This window comes from Bubalus bubalis, chromosome 12 (genome assembly GCF_019923935.1).
Source record: "Bubalus bubalis isolate 160015118507 breed Murrah chromosome 12, NDDB_SH_1, whole genome shotgun sequence".
NCBI lineage: Eukaryota > Metazoa > Chordata > Mammalia > Artiodactyla > Bovidae > Bubalus > Bubalus bubalis.
Genome location: NC_059168.1, coordinates 84,659,534 through 84,686,551, shown reverse-complemented (window position 1 = coordinate 84,686,551; position 27,018 = coordinate 84,659,534). Strand labels below are relative to the sequence as shown.

General features: G+C 46.2%; 1 protein-coding gene and 1 long non-coding RNA gene across 16 annotated transcripts in view; one reads left to right on the top strand and one right to left on the bottom strand.

Annotated features, from left to right (window-relative positions):
- Positions 1 to 15,755, bottom strand: part of LOC102400844 — a 44,509-nt gene extending 28,754 nt beyond the window's left edge. For 5 of the 15 annotated variants that reach the window (XR_006543553.2, XR_006543552.2, XR_006543562.2 and 2 more), the window contains exon 1: positions 15,106 to 15,755. This is a non-coding gene — a long non-coding RNA (uncharacterized LOC102400844). The remainder of the gene's footprint in view (positions 1 to 15,105) is intronic. The other 10 variants (XR_006543566.2, XR_006543565.2, XR_006543558.2 and 7 more) reach the window with 8 other exon arrangements.
- A 105-nt stretch (positions 15,756 to 15,860) lies between these two features.
- The window catches only part of TRIB2 (tribbles pseudokinase 2), a 29,860-nt gene continuing 18,702 nt past the window's right edge, over positions 15,861 to 27,018 (top strand). Inside the window, exons 1-4 of the mRNA XM_006074978.4 lie at positions 15,861 to 15,949; positions 16,571 to 16,618; positions 17,287 to 17,542; positions 22,362 to 22,654. Coding sequence (XP_006075040.2) covers positions 15,876 to 15,949; positions 16,571 to 16,618; positions 17,287 to 17,542; positions 22,362 to 22,654 — 671 coding nt within the window. The 5' untranslated portion in view covers positions 15,861 to 15,875. The remainder of the gene's footprint in view (positions 15,950 to 16,570; positions 16,619 to 17,286; positions 17,543 to 22,361; positions 22,655 to 27,018) is intronic.

The following is a 27,018-nucleotide window of genomic DNA, read 5'->3' as shown; positions in this document are numbered from 1 at the left end:
TGCACCATCAAAGTGTTCTCGCTCATTAGCGATCTTCAATTCCATATTGCGTTGTGTGTATGATACATTCAGCATGTCTGCTTTTTCTTTTCCTTCAGAGCAGCTGCTGGGATTGAGCAACAGTCTCCCGGGGTAACACAGCAGGGAATCCTGGGGCATTTCCCAGACGCAGAAAACAAAGGATGTGTATCCATGGGGAGGTTTAGGCTGGAGCCTTTCCCTACCATCAGGGAGAAGTCACAGTCTCAGGATCTGGGGAGGAATCTTAGCAAACCTCTGTGTGTGTGGTGGGGAGCAGGGAGTGGGTGGTGGGGGAAGGGTGGTGGTGTGGTTAGGTGATCTTAAGAAAGTTACTTTCTTTTTTTAAATTTTTCATTTTGTGGTTAGGTGATCTTTTTTTAAAATTTATTTATTTTAATTAGAGGCTAATTACTTTACAATATTGTATTGGTTTTGCCATACATCAACATGAATCCCCCACGGGTGTACATGTGTTCCCAATCCTGAACCCCCCTCCCACCTCCCTCCCCATACCATCCCTTTGGGTCATCCCAGTGCACCAGCCCCAAGCTTCCTGTATTTCTCATCAAACCTGGACTGGCGATTCATTTCTTATACGATATTATACATGTTTCAATGCCATTCTCCCAAATCATCCCCCACCTCCCTCTCCCACAGAGTCCAAAAGACTGTTCTATACATCTGTGTCTCTTTTGCTGTCTCGCATACAGGGTTATTGTTACCATCTTTCTATATTCCATATATATGTGTTAGTATACTGTATTGGTGTTTTTCTTTCTGGCTTACTTCACTCTGTATAATCGGCTCCAGATTCAACCACCGTTAGGTGATCTTAAGAAAGTCACTTTCTTTTTTTAAATTTTTTATTTTGTATTGGGGTTTTTTTTTTTTTTTTTTTGCTTTTGTTTAGTCGCTCAGTCATGTCTGACTCTGCGATCCTTATGGACTATATAGCCCATCAGGCTTCTCTGTCCATGGGATTTTTCAGGCAAGAATACTGGAGTGGGTTGCCATTTTCTCCTCCATGGGGTCTTCCTGACCCAGAGATCGAACGCATATCTCCTGTTTGTGTCTTATATTGCTGGCAGATTCTTTACAGGCTGAGACATTCGGGTAGAACTGATTAACAATGTTATGACAGTTTCTGGCGAACAGAGAAGGGACTCAGCCATACATACACATGTATCCATTCTCCCTCAGAGGCCCCTGCCATCCAGGCTGCCACATAACATTTAGCCGAGTTCCATATGCTACACAGTAGGTCTTTGTTGGTTATCCATTTTAAATATAGCAGTGTGTACATATCCATGCCAAATTCCCTAACCATCCCTTCCCCCCCCCCCCAACTTTCCCCCCAGCAATTCTCTAAGTCTGTGAGTCTGAAAAATCACTTTTCTTTCTGAGACATAATAAAGAATAAAGAACCTTTGACAAACATTTGATAAACTGGAAGACAATAGGCAAAGGCTACCTCAACCATTTATAATGTGCAAGCACTGTTAGAGCCTTTTAGGTACTAAAATAGATAACCAACAGGGACCCATTGTATAGCACAAAGAACAATATTCAGTATTTTGTAGTAACCTATACGGAGAAAGAATCAGAAAAGACTATAGATAAAAAACTGAATCACTTTGCTGTACATCTGAAACTAACACAATATTGTCAATCAACTATACTTCAATTAAAAAATGTAATCAGAAACAGCAGCAAGAGTCAGATACAATCCATTATTTCAATGAACTAACCAGTTGAAAATAGGAATATGCAGGGATTATTTTAATGAAATATGGCTCAGCTAAGATAGAGCTTCGCACAGTGGAGAGTCAGCTTAATCTGAGAATTCCTGAAAAAGCTGGTACCCAAGATGAATCTTGCCAAGATTTATGGAGATGAGAAAGGGATTCCAGACAGTCAAGAGCCTGAGTTGTAATTACTGGAGAATAGAGTGCATCACACAGAGTGGCCGGAAATAAGGCTACATTAATAACTATGAAGAAATGTTTGTTATAATTTTACTACAAGCACTAGTGTGTGGGTGCTCAGTCACTTCATCCTGTCCAGCTCTTTGAGACCCCCATGGATGCCTCTGTCTATGGGATTGTCCAGCCTAGAATACTGGAGTGGGTTGCCATTTCCTCTTCCAGGGAATCTTCCCAACCCAGGGACTGAACCCGCGTTTCCCAAGTCTCTTCCACTGGCAGCTGGAGTCTTTGCCACTGTGCCACCTGGGAAGCCCACAAGCACTGGTGGTTTTTGAAAATCAAGAGAGGAATTTCTGGGAGAGCCCTCATGCTGTGGTAGTGCCTTTCCTCACATCCATGGCAACACTTGGGCTCATCTTCATGGGAAGTAGTTTGCCGTTAAGTGCTGATCTTAGAATTAAAGGAAAGGAACCATCCTAATCCATTGTTGTCTGAATGGAATTGCATCTTCTCATCAGGCACCCAGGGCAGTGACAAGAACAGAACACAAGAGAAAGGAGAAGGTGTGGCCCTTCCCCTTGGGGAGCTCCGGATCCATTGAAAAAAGTCATGCTCACCTCATATAATCATGGCAGATTAATCTGAATTCATTGTACAATCATCATCCCATGTTTCCATGCCCATCAGGAAAGAGGATATTCCCTTAGCCAGATGCATCAGAAGAAGGAGGACTTGGGAGCCATTCAACCTGTGTTTATTACCTATCATCTAACAATAGGAATTATTTTACTCCTCTGGGAAAGACTTCCTAGAGGAGCTGCCTAGCTGACCCAGAAAGATGACTATACTACCTCATTCCAATTTTCTATTATATTGCTGCTGCTGCTGCTGCTGCTAAGTTGCTTCAGTCGTGTCCGACTCTGTGCCACCCCATAGACGGCAGCCCACCAGGCTCCCCCGTCCCTGGGATTCTCCAGGCAAGAATACTGGAGTGGGTTGCCATTTCCTTCTCCAATGCATGAAAGTGAAAATTCAAAGTGAAGTCGCTCAGTCGTGTCCGACTCCTAGCGACCCCATGGACTGCAGCCTACCAAGGCTCTTCCGTCCATGGGATTTTCCAGGCAACAGTACTGGGGTGGGGTGCCATTGCCTTCTCCTTCTATTATATTACTGAGCAAAAAACTGACCCGATACTTAATGGTGGAAAACAACTACCACATTATTACATTATGATTTTGTGTGGCAGTAATTTGGGCATCTGGCATAACTGTGTTCATTCAGTGGTATTCTGTTGGCTACTGGTCTAGTCTGGAGAGATCAAGATGTCCTTCATTCTCCTGCATGGAGCTTTGTTAAGGTTTCACTACACTGAGCCCCTCTCCCTTTCCATGTCATCATGCAAGCCTTTCTGTGGGTTTTCTCCAGGAGGGTAGTTGATTGGATTTATTGTACGGCAGCTCAGACCTCCAAGAGACTAAGAAAGAAGCTTTCAGTCTTCTCAAAGGCAAGACCTAAAACTGAGTCTGCATCATGTCCACAATTCTTTATTAATCCAAACAATCCCACACAAGTTTATATTCAGTGGCAGGGCACTGGAACCCACCTCCTATTGGGAGGAGTGTCAAGACTCTGTAGCAGTAGTAGCGTTAGTAACTTAGTCGTGTCCAGCTCTTTGTGACCCCATTGACTGTAGACCGCCAGGCTCCTCTGTCTGTGGAATTCTCCAGGCAAGAATACTGGTGTGGGTTGCCACACCCTTCTCCAGGGGAATCTTCCCAACCCAGGGATTGAACCCAGGTCTCCTGCCTTGCAGGCAGATTCTTTACCGTCCGAGCTACCAGGGAAGCCCCCTCTACAAGACTCTGTGTCCGTCTTTAGTTTGGTACATTTACCCCTCACTGAGGTCACTTCATGTGTGTGATGCAATCTTGGTGATTTATGGCCCAGGTAAACATGAGATAGGAAAAGAAAAGCAACCTCAGATGAGGAAATAAGGCTGTGTATGAGAGACATCTGTCATTATACTATGAGTTTATTAAACTATGATCAACTATGCTCTGCTCCAGACCTAGTATGGTGCTAGAAACATGGAAAGTGATCCATCAACAGAACTCAGCTAACTGACAGGCGATTTTTTTTACTACATTTCTAGTTATATGAGTGACTTTCTCACACTGAACCTTCCAGGAAAGGTGCCAGGGGAATCTTATTGCAAAACTAGCAATTTATTGGGTTGACAAAGAGAACATTCAATTAAGGAGATTTTGCAGAACACAATGGGATAATTCTAGTTGTGAAATGTGGACTTAAAAAGGAATCATTTAGAAACATCCAAGAAGCATTTGAAGGTTGGATGACAAGATGTAGCCTCTTCCATTCAAACACAGACTGAGGGTCAAAGGTGGGCCCAGAAGTCCAGGCAGATGTGGGACAGTTTCAGGTCTCCCTGCTCGACTCCAAAGGTCCATTACACCAGGCTTCTAAGAGACTGATCCAGAAAACAGTGGTAACACCCACCATGCATCCATCACTGTCCCAGCACAGTGGTTATAGTTCAGTTCAGTTCAGTCACTCAGTCGTGTCCGACTCTTTTCAACCCTATGGACTGCAGCATGCCAGGCCTCCCTGTCCATCACCAACTCACGGAGCTTACTCAAATTCATGTCCATCGAGTTGGTGAAGTCATCCAATCATCTCATCCTCTGTCATCCCCTTCTCCTCCTGCCTTCAATCTTTCCCAGCTTAGGGTCTTTTCCAATGAGTCAGTTCTTCGCATCAGGTGGCCAAAATATTGGACTTTCAGCTTCAGCATCAGTCCTTCCAGTGAATATTCAGGACTGATTTCCTTTAGGATGGATTGGTTCGATCTCCTTGCAGTCCAAGGGACTCTCAAGAGTCTTCTCCAACACCATAGTTCAAAAGCATCAGTTCTTCGGCGCTCACCTTTCTTTATAGTCTAACTCTCAAATCTGTAAATGACTACTGGAAAAACCATAGCCTTGACTAGATGGACCTTTGTTGGCAAAGTAATGTCTCTGCTTTTTAATATGTTGTCTGTTGATTATGGCTTTTCTTCCAAGGAAGAAGTGTCTTTTAATTTCATGGCTGCAGTTATCATCTGCAGTGATTTTGGAGCCCAAGAAAATAAAGTCTCTCACTGTTTCCATTGTTTCCCCATCTATTTGCCATGAAGTGATGGGACCGGATGCCATGATCTTAGTTTTCTGAATGTTGAGTTTTAAGCCAACTTTTTCACTGTCCTTTTTCACTTTCATCAAGATGCTCTTTAGTTCTTCTTCACTTTCTGCCATAAGGGTGGTGTCATCTGCATGTCTGAGGTCATTGATATTTCTCCCAGTAATCTTGATTCCAGCTTGTGCTTCATCCAGCCTGGCATTCTCATGATATACTCTGCATATAAGTTAAATAAGCAAGGTGACAATATACAGCCTTGATGTACTCCTTTCCAGATCTGGAACCAGTCTGTTGTTCCATGTCCAGTTCTAACTGTTACTTCTTGACCTGCATGCAGATTTCTCAGGAGGCAGGTCAGGTGGTCTGGTATTCCCATCTCTTTAAGAATTTTCCACCATTTGTTTTAATCCACACAGTCAAAGGCTTTAGCGTAGTAACTGTAGTTACAGAGGGAAATTAAAACATGGCGTTATGTCTCCAGGGCCTCCAAGTCTCCAGATGGAAGCATTCTCTGCCTACCCCTAGATTCCAGGGGATTGCTTGGGCATCTCAAGGTAGATCAAGATGGCAGGGGGCAGAGAGGCTGAGATTGCCATTGCCCAGCCCTGGAGCCATCATGCCAGAGGGAAGAATTCTTGAAGAATACCAGAAGTTGTACATATTCTCTCAACGTAGGCCCGCAGCTGCTAGCTTCCACCCCTTCCTACTAAACAGAATTTTATTTACCCCAAGAATCTGGCATCCTACCCTAGAGAACAGAAAGGCAGACAGCTTCTAAAAAGGCTCCTAATAATTCCTGGTCTTCACACCTGGTGGAATCCTCTCTTGTTCTGTGGGATGGCCTTGGTGACTTGCTCTTAACAAGCAGACTGTGGCAAAATGATGTCACTTCCAGGATTAGGCTACAAAAGACATGGACATTTGTCTGGCTTGTCCTCTCTCTGGGTCTTCTCTGGTGTTTGCTCTAATCATGCAAGATGCCATGCTGTCAGCTGCCCTTTGGAGAAGCTCATATGATTCAGACTGGAGGGTGGTTTCCAGTCAACATCCAGGGAGGAAATGAGACCCTCAGCCCAACAGCATTCAAGGACTTGAATCCTATCAATACCTAAAGGAGTGACCTTGGAAGCTGAAGCTTTGGGGGGCAATTTGTTATGCAGCAATGGTTGAATAATACAAGTATATAAAAAAGAAGTATATATATATATATATATAGTGCTCTTCCTATTACACCATGTGATTTCTGGCTAATGAGGATCTTTCATCTTGAGGCTAGGGCAACATCCGGTCAGTGGCATGAAGTCCTAGCACTTAGCTCAGCAGTCACATTCCCCCACTGTCTGACAGTAACCTTGTCTCCCAGTTGTCCTCTGTATCCATAGGGGATTGGTTCCAAGACACCTCCCCAACTGCCCTTCAGATACCAAAATCCACAGATGCTCCATATATACATATAGTTTTTTTAAATTTGCATATAACCTATGAACATCTTCCTGTATACTTTAAATTATCTTTAGATTACTTGAAATACCTAATACAATGCACATGCTATGCAAATAGTTGCTGATGCAGGCAAATTCAAATTTTGCTTATTGGAACTTTCTGTATTTTTTTTTTTCTCAATTATTTTTGATCCACAGGTGATTGAATCCATGCATGTGGAACCTGTGGATATGGAGGGCTAACTGTACTGTGGTCAGGGATAGTCCTCACTACCTCCAGGCCCTACACAGAGCTTCATTCACCTGTCCACAGTTCTCACCACACCCTACAAGATCTGTTCTATGATGGTGCCATTTTAAGGAAGCAGAAACTGAGGTTTAGGGATACTCCGGAATTGACTGAAGGTCACAGAACTACTGAACTTCAGAAAAAGTGCACCATATACACTTTCCTGACCTCTTGAATGATGATTGATTGACTTTTGTATCTCACTGTCTTCTAGATGCAGTTCCAGAGTCTGTCATGGGTCAAGGGCTGTGGTCTCTGAACAACTGTGTGGTTTAGAAAGCGGCTTACTTCCCTGTAGCAAAATACCCTAAAATCATATTTGCTAGCAGACTCTTTTATTATGCATATGAAGATAATGAAGACTGAGGCTTGATGCTTACCTCATATTTAGAACAAGGGACTGTATTTCTTCAACACTCCTCCAGTTTACACCCCACCCAGGATCATACACCATCCCTCAGGTCCACACGTACAGATGGACCCATTTTCTAAAGTGTTGGGTTCATGGCTAGGAGTTACCTATTCAGTGAAGAACAAGTCTCAATCTTTCTGAGATCTGGAAAAAAATGTAAAAGATATAAAATTTCATGTTCTCCCAAGGGATACAAATTAGATATATGGGAAAAATACTATGAAATCAGTTATTTGTTCATAGTTTTAACACTCAAAGCACTCTTGTATATTTGAATGTGAATTACACAGATATGAATGGGACATATCATTCATTCCATCTATCGCTCACTGAACAGATTGCCCACATAGCACTGAGTTTCCATACTGCGCATGCTCTGCTCCAAGCCCATCTGAGGATCCAAGGCTCACAAGGTGGAAACCACTATAATATAGATATTGCCTTTTTATTTAAATGCACTTTCCTGGTTTGCAACTATCCAGTGAAACCATCAAACAAAATTCTAGGTATTTGGACACAGAAGGAAATAGAGGAGAGGAAAGGAAAGGATGCAAGGACAAGGCAGAGGAGAAGGCAGTGGCGGGAAGGAGAGCTGTGCTATAAAATATCAGAAGTACTGGGTTTGTGGAATTTCACTGATGGACCAGTGGTTAAGAACACCTGCCTTGCAATGTAGAGGACACGGGTTCAATCCCTGGTCTGGGAACTAAGATCCCACATGCGCCACAGTGAACAACCCCTCGACGAAGATCTTGTGTGCCACAGCTAAAAGACCTGACGGACACAGACAAATAAACAGTACTGGGTTTGTGCTCATGAGCTAATTTCTTTGAGACTCAGTTTCTTCTGCTGAGGTTTGTAATGAAATCTCCTTTATGGAGCTATCGTGAGGATTAAATGGCACAAAATACATAAGAATGCTTTGCAAATTGGTGAGGCTATGGCACATATTCTTAATAGACCTTAATCTGAGCAATCAGGGCTGACCAAGGTCATGTGACTAATTGGCCAAGTTGGGGCCCAAATGGGATAAAAGCTCAATGTGTCCTTGTTCAGACCCTGGTCTACTGGTGACCAGCTTGTTTTTCCCAAACCGAAGGTGGGCTTTTAAAAGCTGAAGAGGGATGTAAATGATCATTCAGTTCAGCCTATTCCCTTTGTAAGGAGGGTATCGGTTACCTCCACTCCACGAATGGTAGGGGACTGAAGTGTCATTCAAAGGCCTAAAACTCAGAAACGGAGTGTGGTGCGGGGGTAGGGGTGGGGGCGAAGGGTGGGAAATCTTCTCCCTCGACATTTGTCTGTGTGCCAGGTATGGAAACACACACTAGACTTACCAGAACACCCTTCAAACGGAATCTATTTTTACAGTAACCTAGCACTGTGCTGCTGCTAAGTTGCTTCAGTCGTGTCCGACTCTGTGCGACCCCATAGACAGAAGCCCACCAGGCTCCCCCGTCCTTGGGGTTCTCCAGGCAAGAACACTGGAGTGGGTCGCCATTTCCTTCTCCAATGCATGAAAAGTGAAAAGTGAAAGGGAAGTTACTCAGTCGTGTCCGACTCTTAGCGACCCCATGGACTACAGCCTACCAGGCTGCTCCATCCATGGGATTTTCCAGGCAAGAGTACTGGAGTGGAGTGCCATTGCCTTCTAGATAAATGTAAATTTGTAGCACTTGCTGGACTAGCTGGATTATTTTTACCAGTTTTCACTTCATTTTATTAGCTGCTCTGCAATATATAACAGGATGGCAGGCAATTTGCAATATTCAGAAAATTCCCATATACTAGGTATCCCATTCTCCACTAATTTAATTTAAAAGCAACAACAGCAACAAAATTCTCCTATATTCATTTCACTTGTAAGCACTCAACAACTATTCCTTTGGTCCGGAAGAAAAACAACAAAACCAGGACATGGGGAAAAAAAATTGTTTCAACATGCCAATTTCTTTTGTATTTATACACTGGACTTCTGCTAGTAGACCATTTATCCAAAGAAGAAAACAGACCCCTTACCTTGCCATGGTAAAACAAACAAATACAAAGTCACTTTTTAATAGGTACTGCTAAGGAATCACCTTGGACATAAACCACCATTTTTCAAAGACAAACTGTTTAGAACAAATTGAGAAAAGAAATACTATTATGGAAGGATTGATTACAAGTGAGCCATTCAAGCCAAAGGTTTAGACATCTAAAATAGCCTGATGATGGGCAACGTGATGTACGTGAACCTTATACATTCCCCTGCCCCCTTCTTCCCTCACACACACAGATACACACACACACACACACACACACACACGTGAGCAGCACAGCCATTGAGTAATGGGCCACCATGGAAAAAGGTAATGAGTTTTGCTGGGTCCTGGTCCTGGTTCCTTCATCTGAAAAGTGGGGGTAATAATATCTATTTTGATGGATTGTATAAGAAGCAGAGAGAAAGAAAGTGGCTGGTGTAGTGCTCAGAAGGCATAATTGAAGTATAATTATTATCAAAGTTAGTAAAAGAGAAGACTCTCAAAGTAATGGGGCAATTTATGACATGAAGCTTGGAAGCAAGCCACAGGTTTCATACCAATGGAAATGCATCTCTCCATCATGCTGCTGCTGCTGCTGCTGCTAAGTCGCTTCAGTCGTGTCCGACTCTGTGCCACCCCATAGATGGCAGCCCACCAGGCTCCCCCATCCCTGGGATTCTCCAGGCAAGAACACTGGAGTGGGTTGCCATTTCCTTCTCCAATGCATGAAAGTGAAAAGTGAAAGTGAAGTCGCTCAGTCGTGTCCGACTCTTCACGACCCCATGGACTGGAGCCTACCAGGCTCCTCCGTCCATGGGAGATTCCAGGCAAGAGTACTGGAGTGGGGTGCCATTGCCCTCTTCATCATGACTGTATCCAGACCCCAGGGTCACAGTGAACTTGGCCAAATGCATCTCTGAGGATTGCAGCAGTGAAGCTGTGTACCCTCTCCCCTGGATCTCTCCCTTCCTCCTTGCACAAAGGAATGATGGAATCTCTTTCTAGAGTTAACTTAGAGGAGTAATTAGGGGCACTTACCTTCCTGGCGTCTGGTACTGACTCTGATGCCAGGTGATCTGCAGATACTGTCATCAGGAATATCTAGATTGCAACTTATGTCTTTACACCACAAACCTCCTCATTCTTGACCAACCATATCCACACCACCTTGATTTTGAACATACCATTTGTAAAACCTGAGGCAGTCATAAAACCAGATAAGAGAAGTAGGGAACATGATATGAACAAGCTAGAAGGAACACCTTGGAAAGGAGTTAACTTCAGGGAAATACAGAGGTCCTAGTCATCAAGCAGGTGTCATAGACACAGAGGTAGAGTCCACAGAGTGGTGTGAGTGGCCAGTGGGCACGTAACCAAGAGGAGTGGGAGACGAAGTTGCTGGGAATTTCTTAGATTCCAACTCCCTTTATCTATGCCCAGGTTTTCAGGTATGGCCAAGAAGGTCATGTTTTGCACAATTCCAAGGGTGACACTCACAAAGACCTCAGAGGGGAATGGAACGTTCTGCATTTGTGCAGATCAGCATATGGTAGCCACATCTACAATTTGTCCTGGAAGCCTGTCACAGATTTTTGAGCCTAGGTATGATGTGAGAGTTAAGAAAGAAGACTATCATCATCCATGGTATATATCAGCCTTCAAGTGACATAGTAGTCTCAAGAGTTGTTATCTGATCAACAAACACATCACTTAGTTTAGGGCTTCACACTTAGTAGGTACCTACTGAACATTTACTAGATGAATGAACTAACGAGAGATGAAGTGAATTAAGGAGCAGTTACATGCATTTCAAGATAGAGGACATTCTGGAAAACATGCATAGCAGATTAGCAACCTATGGCAGCTGGATCTGACTGTTCCACAGAGTGGACTGGTTAATGTGTGCTGTGCTCAGTCGCTAAGTCATGTCCAGCTCTTTCCAACCCCATGGACTGTAGCCCGCCAGGCAAGAAGAATACTGGAGTGGGTTGCCATTTACTCCTCTAGGGGATCTTCCTGACTCAGGGATTGAACCTGTATCTCCTGCATTGGCAGGCAGATTCTTTACCACTGAGCCACATGGGAAGCCCAGGGACTGGTTACTATTCCTCTGTAATTATACAATCCCTAGTTTAATTGCCATATTATCTTTTATCATAGCTACATAATTTGTATTTAACCATACCTACAACCCCACTCCAGTACTCTTGCTTGGAAAATCTCATGGGCGGAGGAGCCTGGTAGGCTGCAGTCCATGGGGTCGCTAGGAGTCGGACACGACTGAGCGACTTCACTTTGACTTTTCACTTTCATGCATTGGAGAAGGAAATGGCAACCCACTCCAGTACTCTTGCCTGGAGAATCCCAGGGACGGGGGAGCCTGGTGGGCCGCCGTCTATGGAGTGGCACAGAGTTGGACACGACTGAAGCGACTTAGCAGCAGCAGCAGCAGCATACCTACAACTGTTACTTTAACAACTCCTATACATTTTATAGATATTTTAGGCATTTTGTTTATTATTATTATTATCATTGCATGTTGAATTGCTTTCTACGGACATATTCAAATAATGACAAATATACAAGACATTATGCTAGTTGCCTTATGTGCTGCTGTTCAGTCGCTAAGTTGTGACTCTTTGCAACCCCAGGGACCGCAGCCTGCCAGGTTTCTCTGTCCATGGGATTTCCCATGGACAAGAATACGGGAGTGGGTTGCCATTTCCTTCTCCAAGAGATCGTCCCCACTGAGGGATCAAACTTCCATCTCCTGCATTGCAGGTAGATTCTTTACCACTGAGCCACCGGGGAAGCCCATTTTATAATTGAAGTATTTCAAACTCATCTAAGGTCATATACTTAAAAAGTGAATGAATGAAGATTCCCACAAAGATCTTCCTATTACATGTTTTGTTTTGTTTTTTTTTTTTCAATCTAAGAAGAATTACTGTGAATTCGGATAAAAAGATTTAAGGCACTAGGTATAAATTATGTAATTTATCCTGCACTACAGTAGTTTCCAAAGATCATGAATTTGGCCTTTAAGAATGGGCAGGACTGTGGCCACCATATAATTTCATCAGAAGTCATGAACGTACCATCAATCATGCATAGCATCTATTGCTGTGCTGTGCTTAAGTCACTCAGTCATGTCTGACTCTCTGCGACCCCATGGACTGTAGCTTGCTAGGCTCCTCTGTCCATAGGATTCTCCAGGCAAGAACAGTGGAGTGGGTGGCCTCTCCCTTCTCTGGTTCATCTTCCCGACCCAGGAATCCAACAAGGGTCTGCTGAATTGCAGGCGAATTCTTTATCAGCTGAGCTACCAGGGAAGCTCACAGCATCTGTGATGTACCACTATGTTGACCATTTTCTCAGTCTCTCCAGGTGACAGGGCTTTCTCTTTCCTTGGAAGCCCACTGATATTTACTTCATATGACCTCCACTATGATCTTTCTAGAACCCCAATCAACCATGTCAATTCCCCGTTTAATGGCAGCATTCATGCTACATCTCTTCTACTTTGGCTGGTCTGTCTCTCCCTTCTCATTCTAATCCCAGTTCACTTTGCCACATGCCTGGCTGCTGCTCCTAACCTGCCAGTACCAAAGCCGTGGAGAGTCACTAGAAGTTTCAGAACATCCTACTTCTTTGCTTCTGTACATTCTTTCTCTCCACCAGAAATGCCAACGACAATCTCTTATTTATCTTATTGTATGACTCATAGAACTTTTTCAAGATCCATGAGGATAGGAGATAAATTCTTTAAAATCATTGTATCTCAAAACTCAGTATCTGGTGCATCGTAGGTTTCAATTAAATATTTGCTTTGGATAAATTCAAGGCGAAAAAAAATCACTTTTTCTGGAAAACTCCCTGAAGCCCAGGAAAAGCAGATGCCTTGATATCTAATAGCCACACTGTTATACAATGAAATGATGTATTTCCAAGTATTTCTCTGAAGCTGGACTCTGAGCTCCTGGGTGGCAGAGACTAAATCTTACTCATATTTGGATCCTTAACACCCATCCTAGGCTGGGCTTATAGTAAACCACCATAGATTTCCTGGAATTGAAAAATATAATTCTAAAGCAGTCACGTGAGCTGAGCTGGACGTTTGTTAGGCTTCTCATTTTACAGCTGAAAAAAGGGGTAGCCAGGGAGGAGAAAAAAAAATGTCTTGACTCAATTTTCATTGGAAATCAGAGCCCCAGGCAGGGCTGGAACAGGGTCTCCTAAACTCCTAGTTATAAAGCACTGTTGGTGGCCACTGACAAGGGAGGCTACTGCCTTTCTTTCCAACTCCTCAGCGGAGGAACAGAGGACTGTTCCCGAGATGAGCACCAGCAGAGGACCCTCGATGGGCCGAGATTCATGAATGGATCCTGCTCACCACTCGTGGTGACGGCCTGGGGGAACACACAAGTCGCCCTAGGGTGAGGGACTGAGTACCAGGAAGGTCTGCCAGAAGTCAGTTGGCGAGAGGGAGTCAGGAGACATGGGAGTACTTTTGGCCTGTCATACAGTCTGTGATCTCTTCTGCCAGCCTCCCAGGAATGGCTTATCTCTGGAGTTTGTGCATAATCATAAACTGCAAATATGCTCCAGTGGGCATAATCCTACAGAGCTCTCTTTTTTTGACTCAAAAGTGTCCTACCAAGGACTTCCCTGGTGGTCCAGTGGTTAAGAATCCGCCTTCCAATGCAGGGGATGGGTGGAGGGGATGGATCCCTGGTTGGGTGGGTGGGGAGGACTAAGATCCCACATGGTGCCACAACTAAGACCAGACACAACCAAGTAAATAAATATTTTTTTAAAAAGTGTCCTACCATGGGCAATACATGATATAGTCTGCTTTTCCTCCCAGACTAGAAAATATGCATGTGCCTGCTCAGTTGTGTCCAACTCTGTGTGACCCTATGGACTGCAGCCCACCAGACTTCTCTGTCCATGGGATTCTCCAGGCAAGAATACTGGAATGGGTTGCCATGTCCTCCTCCAGGAGATCTTCCCAGCCCAAGGATGGAACCCAAGCCTCTTAAGTCTAACCTGCATTGGCAGGCAGGTTCTTTACCACTAGAGCCCACTGGGAAGCCTGAAAATATGCATGCTGCTGCTGCTAAGTCACTTCAGTTGTGTCCGACTCTGTGCGACACCATAGACGGCAGCCCACCAGGCTCCCCTGTCCCTGGGATTCTCCAGGCAAGAACACTGGAGTGGGTTGCCATTTCCTTCTCCAATGCATGAAAGCGAAAAGTGAAAGTGAAGTCCCTCAGTCCTCTCTGACCCTCAATGACCCCTTGGACTGTAGCCTTCCAGGCTCCTCCGTCCATGGGATTTTCCAGGTAAGAGTACTGGAGTGGGGTGCCATTGCCTTCTCCGGAAAATATGCATACATGCTTATAAAAGTTCAGAGTATTCTAAACTCCCCTTTCTCAGCCCCTTGGGGTTTTTGGTTTTTTTTTTTTTGGTCCCCAATCAGATTGCTTGGTTTACCAGGATACATTAGGTTAAGGCCTGACAGTACAGGCCTCTGTCCAAGTTCTAGCCTAAATCAAAGGACTGGCACCTCTTGCGGAAATTGGGAATAACTGGAGTGAACCTGTAGCCCTCACCTGATTCCCAGTGCCAAGTGCCTCTGTGGTCCACGTGTGTTGAGGGAGGAAGCATAAAGAGAATAAGAGAAAGGGACTCGGACTGAAGGAGCCCCAAGCTTAGCAGGAGGTGTACGCCAGCATTGTTTGCCTGGGCCAAAGCCCTCTGGGCATGTCTTGGGAGCGGAAGAATTAGTGATTACCTGCGGTCTGAGTTAAAAGATGTCTTTGAGCTGGTATTCGGCAGGCAGAAAAATACTAAAAGCCTTGATGGTAGGTGGAAGGTGGAGGAGGACACCAACTAAAAGCAAGCAATCCATTTCTTTTTATATGGGGAGGAGACTGTTGGAAAAAGATAATGAAACTGATTTTTGAAACTCGGTGCGGCACCCCGCATGGCAAGCACATCTTCCAAGGACAAGAGCAATGTGAGCAGCGGTGTCCGGACGCTCAGAGGATGCCCGGCTTGCTGGGGAGGAGCGCCCGGGAAGATGAACGAGTTAGGAAGTCCACTCGTCACTGATGGAGCTTCTTAGGGGACTTGGCGGCGGGGCAGGAGTCGCCCCGCTGCCCGCAGCAGGGTGCGCAGTCAGCCGGTGGTGGCGCCGGGACCGTCCCTCCCTGGTCGGGTGCGCTACCTCCCCTGCTCCGGGCCCCGGTTGGATAAAGTACTTTGTTTACCTCACCCGGGCTGAGCCATCCTGGGGGTGCAGGGGGAAGGCGAGCGCCCGCGCCCGGAGCCAGGAGCTGCAATGGCAGGGGCAGCCGCCTGCGGGCGCGGGGAGCTGCCCGAGGACTGGCAGCGGCGAGGCTGATTGATGGGCCTCCGGCTCAATGAGGGGGGGCCCCGGGCGGGGGCGGGGCGGGGCCGACGCTGAGCTCAGCCAGTCGCCGGTGCCGCCGGGTGGTGGGGGTGGGGGGGGGGCGGGGGAAGGGGGGCGGAGGCTCAGTGGAAATGTGTCGGTGACATTGAATGGGGAGACCGAGCGCGAGCGAGGCGCGCGCGCGCACACACACAGCCCCGCTCGCGCAGAGATCCCCGGCCACGTAAGTAACTATTAATACCGCCTCGCCGAGAGATGCGGGCGTGCTGAGCTCGGGGATTGGCCTCGGGCACCGTCGGCCGTCCCCTTCCATTTCCAATACACGTTTCTCTTACCTCCGGGTGCGGGGAAGAACAAAAATCAAAGAAGAAGAGAAGCCGTCAATTTTCTCCAAAACAACCCCGCCAGGCAGTTTGGGTTGAGGGTAGGGGGTGACGGAGCGGTGGCAAATTATTCCAAGGCGCGATCCAGTGAAAAGAGCAAGACAGGAGACGGCGTGGGTTGACTGGGCTGGGGGTGCATCCCTTTCCTGCGCCGGGAGGACCCCCGGAAGCTCGTGTCGGGGACACCGGAGACCATTGATCTACCCTCGTCCTCCCTGCGCGCACTTCTCGCTTTCTCCGGAGGCCGATCCAGAGCGCGAGGGAGCGGCGACGGCATGAGCCGGTGCTGACCTCCGCCCGGCGGGCCAAGCCGTGGGCTTTGTCGCGTACCTGCGCCCGGCCCGCAACTCCATGACCGGCTTTTGCAATCTTTTGTTGGCAGCGCTGACCGCTCTAAGTTAAATGCTCCCTTGCTATTCTTTTTTTTTTTTTCTTTTTGTCTGTTTGTTTAAATTTTGGAGAGCTCTAGCGATCTTGGAAAAGCCTCAGACGCCATCTACAGTTAAAACGTAGGTAATTACCCTCTCCGGACCCTCTCCGACATCCTCCCCCCCCCCCCGCCCCCCCGCCTTCCACGCCCCCCACCCTTTCCACCAAAAAAGGGGGTGCAGCGCGGATTCAGTCTGCGGTGCGGCGCGAGCCGGTACCCGGGCTTGTTTCCTTTTTCTTTTTGTTTGGTTTCTAACGCGCCGAGACCAAGCGGCGGCCGTGTGCGCTCCCCGAAGACTGCACAAAGTACAGCGAGGCTCCTCCGCCCCGTCTGCTTCGGGAGCCTGCGTGGGGACTGCTTTGGGAGCCCCAGGGCTGCAGCTCCCCACCTTAGCAATCCGGTTACAAGTCGAGATCCACGTTGGAAAAGGAGCGAGAGAGAGAGAAACTAAAAGTGCGAAGATTCTGCAAATCGCTGGCGGCTCTGGGGGTAACAAAAGGACCCGAGTTGCCGCCGACCGAGGACCCCCCGGGAATCGGGCTCGGAGCAGACGAGGTGCCCGGCGTCTCCCTTTTGGGGGGCTTCTAACTCTTTCTCCACGTAGTCCCCTTCCCGTCCCTCCCCTCTCGATCCCTTTTAACATCCGTGGCACGGAGGCGCCTGCAGCCGCACTCGCCCGCGACTCATCTCTCCAGCGGTTTTTTTTTGTTTGTCGAGTGCGATCCCCACACTCATGAACATACACAGGTCTACCCCCATCACAATAGCAAGATATGGGAGATCGCGGAACAAAACCCAGGATTTCGAGGAGTTGTCGTCTATAAGGTCCGCCGAACCCAGCCAGAGTTTCAGCCCGAACCTCGGCTCCCCGAGCCCGCCTGAGACTCCGAACTTGTCGCATTGCGTTTCTTGCATTGGGAAATACTTATTGTTGGAACCCCTGGAGGGAGACCACGTTTTTCGGGCCGTGCATCTGCACAGTGGAGAGGAGCTGGTGTGCAAGGTAAAGAGCCCGGGGTTTGCTTTTGGCTGTTTTGTCTTTTGAAAAGATGCCCCGGCCTTTGGGAGGGGGCGGGAGGTTACCGAGCCCTGCGGTCCGGGGGAGGGAGATTCTCCTGGTTAATTATCCGTGGGCTCGTTAAATGGGGTTCTGAATTTATTTGTTCGCATTCGACTAGTCGCGAAGTTTTTAGAGCGTTGCAGACAATGGGGCGGGCTGCGGCGGGGGCGTTCTGGGGAGAGAGCCCGCCGCGGAGAAGGCGGCGGGACTGAGCGGGGGCCACGGCCATGCGTGGTCCCTTCTGCTCGTGGAGCCCCTCTGCGTTACGCTGGGTCCCGCGGCCCGGGGATTTCTCCCTGGGTCCAGCCCCCTCCTCTTCCAACACCGAGGAGGGAATCCCCCCGCTAATTTCTAGGCGCTGATGCCTCGCTTCCTTTGCAGCCATTGTTCTCGGCAGCGTGCAGGTGTGGAACCTTTGTTCCGTAGGTGCCCTTTAAAAGAGACGCACAAAGGTGTCCCCTCTGGCTGAGCCCAGGGGCCCAGCGTGGGGAAGGAGTTTACAAAAGCCTCCTTCTGCCTGGAGCCTTGAAAGGAAGGTTGGGGGCGGAAATCACAGCCACCAGTGCACCTCTGGGTGTTGGAAATTGTGAATCCTTTGGGTCTTTTTCTCTTGTCTCCGTTTCTTCTCATCTCCAGCTTTCCGTGCCTGAACCACCCCCCACTTTGCCCCCACTACCTACCCCCCAACCCGCCCAACATACACCTTTGCCCTTAGGGTTTAGAGGCCAGCATTTTGGAGCCTCGGGGATTCACAGTGCTCATACAGAGATGGGTACTTCAGTTTCCTTTTCGTCTTTGACCCTGAACTGGTTTGTGTCTTTGTGTGCGTTCACAGGGCTCCAAGACAAGGGGATGAGCAGGGGAATAGTTGCAAAAAAAAAAAAAAATATATATATATATATATATATATATGAAGATGGTAGAGCAGGCTACCCAGGAATGGGACATAGATGAAGAATTCATTGTCACTTAATTTTAGCTTAGCTCAGTGTTGGTTTTGTTTGGGGAGGGGTTAAGGAGATAGTTAGAAGTGGGGACACCCCCCCCCCCTTTGAAACGGGCACTCTGCATAACTGCTACAAATAATGCATCACACTTTTACCATCAACCATAGGCTGCTTTGTGAACTTGCTTTCTTTCACAGGGGACTGGAGTATTTCATTGTGAAAAATGGGTTTTGTGGAGGGTCTCCAGTCTGTTGTGCAGTTGTTCAGTTGAGACCTCAGGGGGAAATCAGAGACTCTTTAAATACTGCTCTCTGCTTGGACTGAGCATTTGGTGTTTTGCACCTTCTCCAAGTTATTGAGACTCAGAGCAGCTATTCCCAGTTAACCAAAATTCAGTAAGCTATTCAGAGCTGGGTTGAATTCTCAGAAGACCTACAACGTTGTACAATAGGGTAGTCATCCTCTGAAATGAATGAATTCCACAGAGCTGCCACTCTCATATGAAATATGCACAATCACCCAGCAGTGTGTTTTCACTCCTTTTGCTCAACTTCAGTAGAGCATTTTAATATTTTTCAAAGGCTGGAGATGCTTTTAAGTAAAAAGAGTCTGCCGCCAAATTCTGCAGGAACATCTTGCCCTGTTATTTCTTTGTTTAAAGACAGAGGTGACTCTGGCCCCTGCTGTTTCTTTCTCCCTTCAGATTTTTTCAAGACATATTTCACTTTAGACTGACCTTACAGTGTCATTCGTAGACTTGCTCTCTGGCCTGAAACTGTGCTTAATCTGCTGGTTTAGTTATTGCAAAGATTGAATCAGCCCCTCACCAATTACTGTGCTGCTGCAAGTGGATTTAAGTGCAGTATCATTGTTCTGCTTGACAGAGGTCATCCCTTTAAGACACAGCCGCTCTGTTTGCCTGCCTTTTCACCAGAGGTGATGTGGGTGACTTTTTATGCAAGCGTAGTTGTATAGTTGTATATATCCTAGGAAGCTCCAAGTGGTTTTTAAAAGGCTGCTTCTATGAACTACCCTCATAGATACACTGTGGACTCTTGGCTTACTGCAGGCTCAGTGAAGTCTACACATTGAATCCAGTTCCTTTTGACATCTTAGAATGTAGAGTTCCTGTCTCCTAGCTTTGTGTTGACCCAGGAAAAAAGTCTTTGTAACAATAGATCCAGTGCAAAGATGCCACTCACAGGAACTCTATGGAATTCTATAGGACATTATTTTGGGAGAGAGAGAGACTGGAGCGTCATTTAACCAAAATAATCATGCCTGTTTATTATCTTCCTGTGTCTGTGTTAAGCTAGGCAGATGAAAGAAGGGGACTTTAGGGTGTCCTTAGCTTATCGTTTTCATGGAAATGCTTGTAGTCACTGTGCAGATTGACATAATTACTATCTTGGCAAAATGGGCACTTTTTTTTTTTTTTTGCAAATACTATGAATGATGGCCTAATCTCACTGCCTTATCTGATCTGTCACATTATATAACTAAGGATCTAAATTAAACATTTAAAAGAGGCTGGCACTGAGGCTTATGGCTTGATTTTGCACTTGAAGGTGATGGTTTAAATACCAATCCAAGCTCATAAATGCCTGTTACAGCTAGTAATAAAAGTTTGGTTCCTACCCATTTTGGAAAACATAAGTACTTGCTTTATTTTGCATACTATGTCCACCATCTTGAAATTTGGTCTCTCCTACAAAGGGTATGGCTACATTTTGAAGGTGCCATGAATATGTTTGACTTTTAATTTTAATGTTCATTCAGTTTTCAGTGGAACAGGATAATAGACTAAGGGTACTGAGCAAAAAAAAAAAAAAAAAAATCACCTTTTTTTTTTTAAAAAAATGCAACTCAAAGCAGGAAATCTGTTATAAATAATCATTACCCCATGAGCATTGGCTACAGAGCCTGCAGCCTGGTGCTGCAGATCCTAGCATCCTCCTTATATAACGCAGTGTTTACATTAGTCACTGCAAAGCCTTTATTACTCTGGGAAATTTCTGAGGCTTTCCTGGGTTTCTGCAGTCTGGGTGTTAAAGTTGACTCAAGCATTTCAGATGCCTAATTGAACGGACCTCTGAGGTCACTGCTGGCAGGTCATCATTTGACAGTATCAGGGTGTGATTTGTGGTCTCTGGGGACACGGAAGTATTCATTCTTAAATTCTAGGTTATAGTGGCAGCAGCTGCGCTGCTTTCCTGAGATGCCTCATTATGGTTCATTCACAATGTTACTTTGCTTCCTCGCCTGCGTTTGCACCAGCCCTCCCGAGGTTCTTACGGGGCCGTTTGACTCACAGATTTGGGGGTTTTGTTTTTTGAAACGAAGAGGCTTCACTCAGGGATTCTTAAATAGCAGCCTATGTCCCTGGCTGGGTTATAGAAAGCCTGTAAGTCCCCTTAAGACAAATCTATTATTATTGTACGTGCTTTTGAGAATGGGCATCGTCAGCTAAGAGGGGCCAGAGCTTTCATCAGATTCTCAGGTAGGGTCCGGACCCATAAAGGTCAACAGTGTTTCCAATCAGTGTCTTCAGTTTATGAAAAGGAGGGCGGCCGAGTGATCCTGAACGCTTTATCCACCTCCTCCAGATTATCGGTGGCCAAGCCAGGATTATATTCTCAAATTAGATGGTTTCTAGGCCAGCGTTTATCATCCCCCCACCACACACCACAAAATGATGATCGAGGAGAGTGTGTTCTAACTAATGAAAAAGAGACCGAAGAAGCTAAATGATGGTGAACTGTTAACATTCAGCGTATTGCTGTTAGAGCAATGTTGGCTCTCCATGCTTCCCAGTAAGGAACACCCACACCCGCCCCTCACTCTTGCAGACACGGAATAGACTCATCATAGCCACATTCCCTGGGCAGATAGGAAAGCCACATTCCAAACCCAGAGATTTGTATCGCTGATTTAGTGGAGGTCTTGAAATGAATGAAAACGTTTGTTTTTTTTTTTTAACCTGAGAAAAATCTCTGTAGTGTTAATTCTTATTAGATCTGTTCCCAAAAGGTATTGAGGGTGGATTTGCTTTCGAAATAACCCCACAATGAGGTGGCATTTCACAGGCTCATTTTGATTCATAGAAAATCATTGCATAACTGATTCATTGAGCTAGATATGTGTGGAGGAAAGAGAGAAAGGAGCGTGGCTGCTTTCTTAATCAGAAGGACTGTGTCCTTTCTTAGCTCTGCCGCTGGGGGCTTGATTCGACTTGTTATCCGAGCCTCGATTTCCACATCTGTGAGATGAAGGTACTGAATTACGTAACCTTCAGTCTACATATTTAATCTATTAATTGCTATTATGTTGTATACTGCTATACAATCCAATTCTGTAGCAAAAAATATTTTATATATGGTTGTTAGAGCTGTGTTGTGTTGGTGTATGGATGCTTTTTTTTTTTTTTCTTTGAAGGTAAATAAGGTGTTTTCTGTGCAGCTTGGGATGTCTCAAATTTTGCCTTAATTTTTCTATAAACAGAGGCGATTAGGATAGAGAGAAAAACATAACAGAACTTACCATTTGTGTATTGCATTACATCTTGGTAAGCATTCTGACCTTCATTTTCTCATATAATCCTCCCAACACTGTGAGTCAATCACTTGCCCTTTTGCACATGAGGGTTTGGAGGCTCAGAGAGGTCAAGGGACTTATTCAATGCTGCACAGCTGGGAGGCAGGGCCAGTGTGATCAGGGGTTCAAGTTCAACCTGTGTCTATGGGACGCATCCGCATTCTGTGATCTGGTTGTATAGGAGGCATCTCTGACTCTTGATATTGTTCATCCTGCCCTAGGTGTTTGATATCAGCTGCTACCAGGAGTCCCTGGCCCCCTGCTTTTGCCTGTCTGCCCACAGCAACATCAACCAAATCACCGAAATTATCCTGGGGGAGACCAAAGCCTATGTGTTCTTTGAGCGGAGCTATGGGGACATGCATTCCTTCGTCCGCACCTGCAAGAAGCTGAGGGAGGAGGAGGCGGCCAGGCTCTTCTACCAGATCGCCTCAGCCGTGGCCCACTGCCACGACGGGGGGCTGGTGCTCCGGGACCTCAAGCTGCGGAAATTCATCTTTAAGGACGAAGAAAGGTGAGTCTCCTTCCTGTCCAGGCCCGTGTGCTATGCCAGGCTGCTCAGAGCAGCCTCAAGCTGGTTGGAATGGACATTCTTGGGCTGCCTGTCGTCTAGGTGAGGAGGAGGGACTGTGGAAGGACAAAGGGAGAAATACTGCAGTGTTTTAAGTGCCGCTGAGAAGCGGTTTGCTGCTCCTCTAAGAGATGGTTATCAGAGGCTCACAAGTGCCAGGATATTCTGTGATCCCGTAATTAATTTTGTTTTGGTGTCATGAACTCTGAAGGTGGCTGCCAGCCTCTGTGGCACTTTCAGCGTGAATAAGGCAAACTTTTGAAAATTCTGCCTTTGGTAGTGTCCATGCCTGGCATCAGTTGTTTATCATTCATTCATTCAAGAGATACTCCCTAAGTCTGTTCCTAAGTTTGAATCACGAGTCTCAGGACTGTGACTATCAAGATGCGTTAGCTAGTCAATGACCTAATAAAGGAAGTGTTACTGGCCCACATACAGGTATGTGCTGGGTCAGTTGGGAACTGGGGGCTGGGGTGTCAGTTCTAACGAGGACTTGAAGAGTCAGGAAAGTTTTTATAGGAGAGGTGAATTTGGAGCCAAGCTGAATGTGGGAAGAACCGGCGTTCCAGGTGAGGAACCTGTCTGGGCACGTGCCTGGCTATATGAAAGTCTTGGTTGTTTTAAGAGACAGCTGGACAGGAGGCTGGGCATCTGGGCTTCATTCATGGTCCTTCCATTAACTCATTACATCATGTGTAGCAGACCCCCACTGGGACCCTGCTTTCTGCTCCAGCTGACTTTGATTGTAAAAACTCTTTCAAGTTCCTTTTTTTTTTCTTTTTAATAATGTGCTTTTTTAGAGGAGTGGAAGCAACTGATGCATATTCATTGCTGACTATTCCAAGAATTACTGCAGGGGCTCTACATACGTGATGTCATGGAATTCTTGTGACTGCCTTGGGCTTTCCTGTCTCCTATTAGCAAAGTGTTTAGTGAAGTGAAGGTTCCATTGTCACAGTGCTATTCAGGACCATCTGACTACAAAGTTAGTGTGCATCATTCATTCACTTGCTCAGCAAACATTCTGCAAGTACCTTTTATGCACCTGGTACAGATTTGCTGTCATACCTTTCCATCCTCCAGTTAGATTAGCCCATCTATCCCAGTGGCCTGTGATGTTTTTAGGTGATTGCTTATGGAAGCCTGATGGCATCCAAATGAGGGAGATCTAGTGATGTGTGCTCTGGCTTTTCTATCTTTACGGTCCGAGATAATCTGGCAGTAAACGTCTGGGAAGCATTTGGGGATTAGCCCAGGTCAAAGGGCCTGTGGTTACTTAGTCCGAATGGAATAATTTCACGAGCATTTATAATCTAACAGAGTAGACAAAGTGCAGACGGCCACTGGATTTCCCAGACCCACGGAAGTTGGTTATTGTTCCATATTTTTACCCATAAGGGAGTACCATGGGCCTCTGTGGTGATTAAAATCCTGGTCTCTGACAGTGGATGGCTTTTACCTTCATTAATAAGCTAAAGAAGGTGGGGGCGCTATTTGAAGATCTAGAGTGTGGGAGTGATGGTTCTCTTTCTCTTTCTGCTTACCTCCATCTGCCCGTGGATCCTGGAGACCCAGGTCCTCATCCTATTTTTGCCCTTCCTCCTCTCTGTGACCTTAGATTGGTCCCTCCCGCTTGGCCTCAAGTTCCTCATCCTTTTCTTGTCCTGACTCTTTTGCACGGGCTCTAAGGTCTTCCTGAGTCCAAACACTCAAGTATGTGCCACTTTGAATATTCTCATATACACCTGACTGAAAGATACACACCTGACTCCAGCAAGATACTGACAGAGATATCCTTTTTGCCCTTCAATGTTCTATCTTCCTTGAAGATCTAATAACTAACTAAAAAAATAAGAGGTATTATTTAGTGACCTATTTAAGAACCTTCCGTGGTGGCTCAGTGGTAAAGAATCCACCTGCAATGCAGGAGACACGAGAGACGCAGGTTCGATCCATTGGGTCAAGAAGATCCCCTGGAGGAGGAAATGGCAACCCACTCCAGTATTCGTGCCTGGGAAATCCCCTGGACAAAGGAATCTGGCGGGCGCAAAGAGTTGGACACCACTGAGCGACTGAACTCGTACACACGAAAGAGCCTACTATAAGGTTATCTTTCAACACTTAATTCTCTCTGCAGGTTGGAGACGTGAGTATTAGCGTGTCATTGGGTAGACGAGGGCTCCGAAGTGTAGCTGGAGAAGTCTCAAAGTTAGAAGACCCATTCTCTGTTAAGTCAACTCTCAAGAAATTCATTTGGCCACCACAGGGATTCAGGACAATCAATGCCCTCTCTCATGGGGATCCTCATTTTTAAGCATCATCTTTGATTGTGTCTCTTTAGAGAGGAATTGCAGGCATATTGGCTAGGATGTGGGGTGGTAGCCCATCAGGTCGTAGCACAGCCGTGGTAGATATAGATGCATCAAGTGGGTCCGAGTAGATTGGACGTTCCCGGGTCACAGGCTATGGGAGCAGAAGTCGGCGTTAGAGATTCTGTGCTTCAACCTGTTCGTTTTGCCATCAGCGAGCAGAGCCCCAGAGGTGAGGGTGCTTGTCCAAGAGCCCACAGCTCTTCTGGAAGCAAATATGGGCTGAGTCTGTTGAGAAGATCCCCTGGAGAAGGGAAAGGCTACCCACTCCAGTCTTCTGGCCTGGAGAATTCCATGGACTGTATAGTCCATGGGGTTGCAAAGAGTCGGAGACGACTCAGCGACTTTCACTTTCACTGACCTCATGTTTGAGGGTGTGAACTTTTCCCCCAGAACTGCTTGTCCTTTATGGGGAAATGTGTAAGATAATTCATGTGTGACGGCAAAGCCAGAGTCCTTGATGTCACAGGGGCCGAGGAAGAAATGGTCACACATAAGAAACTTCTAACATGAGCCCTGCAGGGCTCTGATGCTTGGTCTGGAGTTACATTTGGCTTATGCAGAAGACTGTGACCCTTTCTAGAAAGAACTAGAAAGAAGTATCTGGTGTGAATGTGAAGCTAGGACACCACAGAAGCAGGTGGTGTCACGCTCAAAGGTGGTGTCAACGTTCAGTCCTGAGGTGGGGGCAGGGGGATGAATTGAGCCATTGGGATTGATATGTATATACATTGTTGATACTATGTATAAAATAGATAACTGATGTGAGCCACTGTATAGCACATGGAACTCTGAATGGAAAGGAACTCCAAAGAGGGGATATGTGTATGTGTATAGCTGATCCACTTTGCTGCACAGCAGAAACTAACACAACACTGTAAAGCAAATCTACTCCAACAAAAATTAATTTTAAAAAAAGCTCAATCCTTTTTAACTTTGAAGAGCATTTTCCTTCTGAAAAAGACAGTGTAAGTGGCAGGTAAGAAGCTGGCCATCGTCTGTTGCCACCGTATCTGAGAACCTGAGTCAGAGCAGCCCTGCCCCTCAAGGAGCCCTAGAGAAAGGAGAACCCCTTGCCCCAGCCATAGGGGAGGCAATGGGCCTCACAGCAATAGGTGACCTTGCTCAAGGTCCCACTGTCAGTCTGATGATGGAGGCAGCCTAGAAATCCTGTCATTTCCTTCCAGAGCTCTTTCTCTGCCCTAATCCCCAGGGAGGCCTCAGTGGATTTGCTTTGAGAAGGTTGCTTTCCTTTTCAAGGACATCTTATATGTTTTCATCAGTAGGCGATAGGACCTTTCTCATTATCACCCAACCATCAACTTTTGGTAAAAGATGAATAATGCTTAGCAGCCTTCTTTCATCTTGTTTGGGCTTTAACCTCTCTATTTTGGACTGTAAGGCTGGTTTTGTCACTCAGGATATTCTAGTTCCCAGGGGCCACTGAGTTTCATGGTAGTCTCTTCATTGGCCTGCATGGTGGCTGTATGGCGACCACGCCTGCATTTCCGAGAGGGACAGGAGCCAGGGGCTCTGGGATCTCTTCTGGGCCTTGCTGCTTGCAACCTTCACTTTTGGTCCCAATCAATAGGACCTAATGAATAGCTATTTCAATAGGACGAACATTTCCTCCTCTCATGACAACGTGGAGGTATGAGAAACAATGAGTTGATTTGAAAGACTTTGAAAAGTTAAAACAGTGGAATCTGGATCTGTTTTCTGATTATTAAGGCATTGGTTCTGTGGTGCCCGGGGTGGGGGTTGCATAGAAGAGACCTTAGGAAGCACTGCTTTATTAAGTCACCAGACATCTCTTTTGCACTCGTCTGCATCAGCCTCTCTCTCTCAAGGATGTGCTTCTTGCTCTTTGATGATCTTGAAAGTGATCAAAGGGGAAAGCATTACATAGTGAAATTGGCTGATGCAAACAGCCGACTC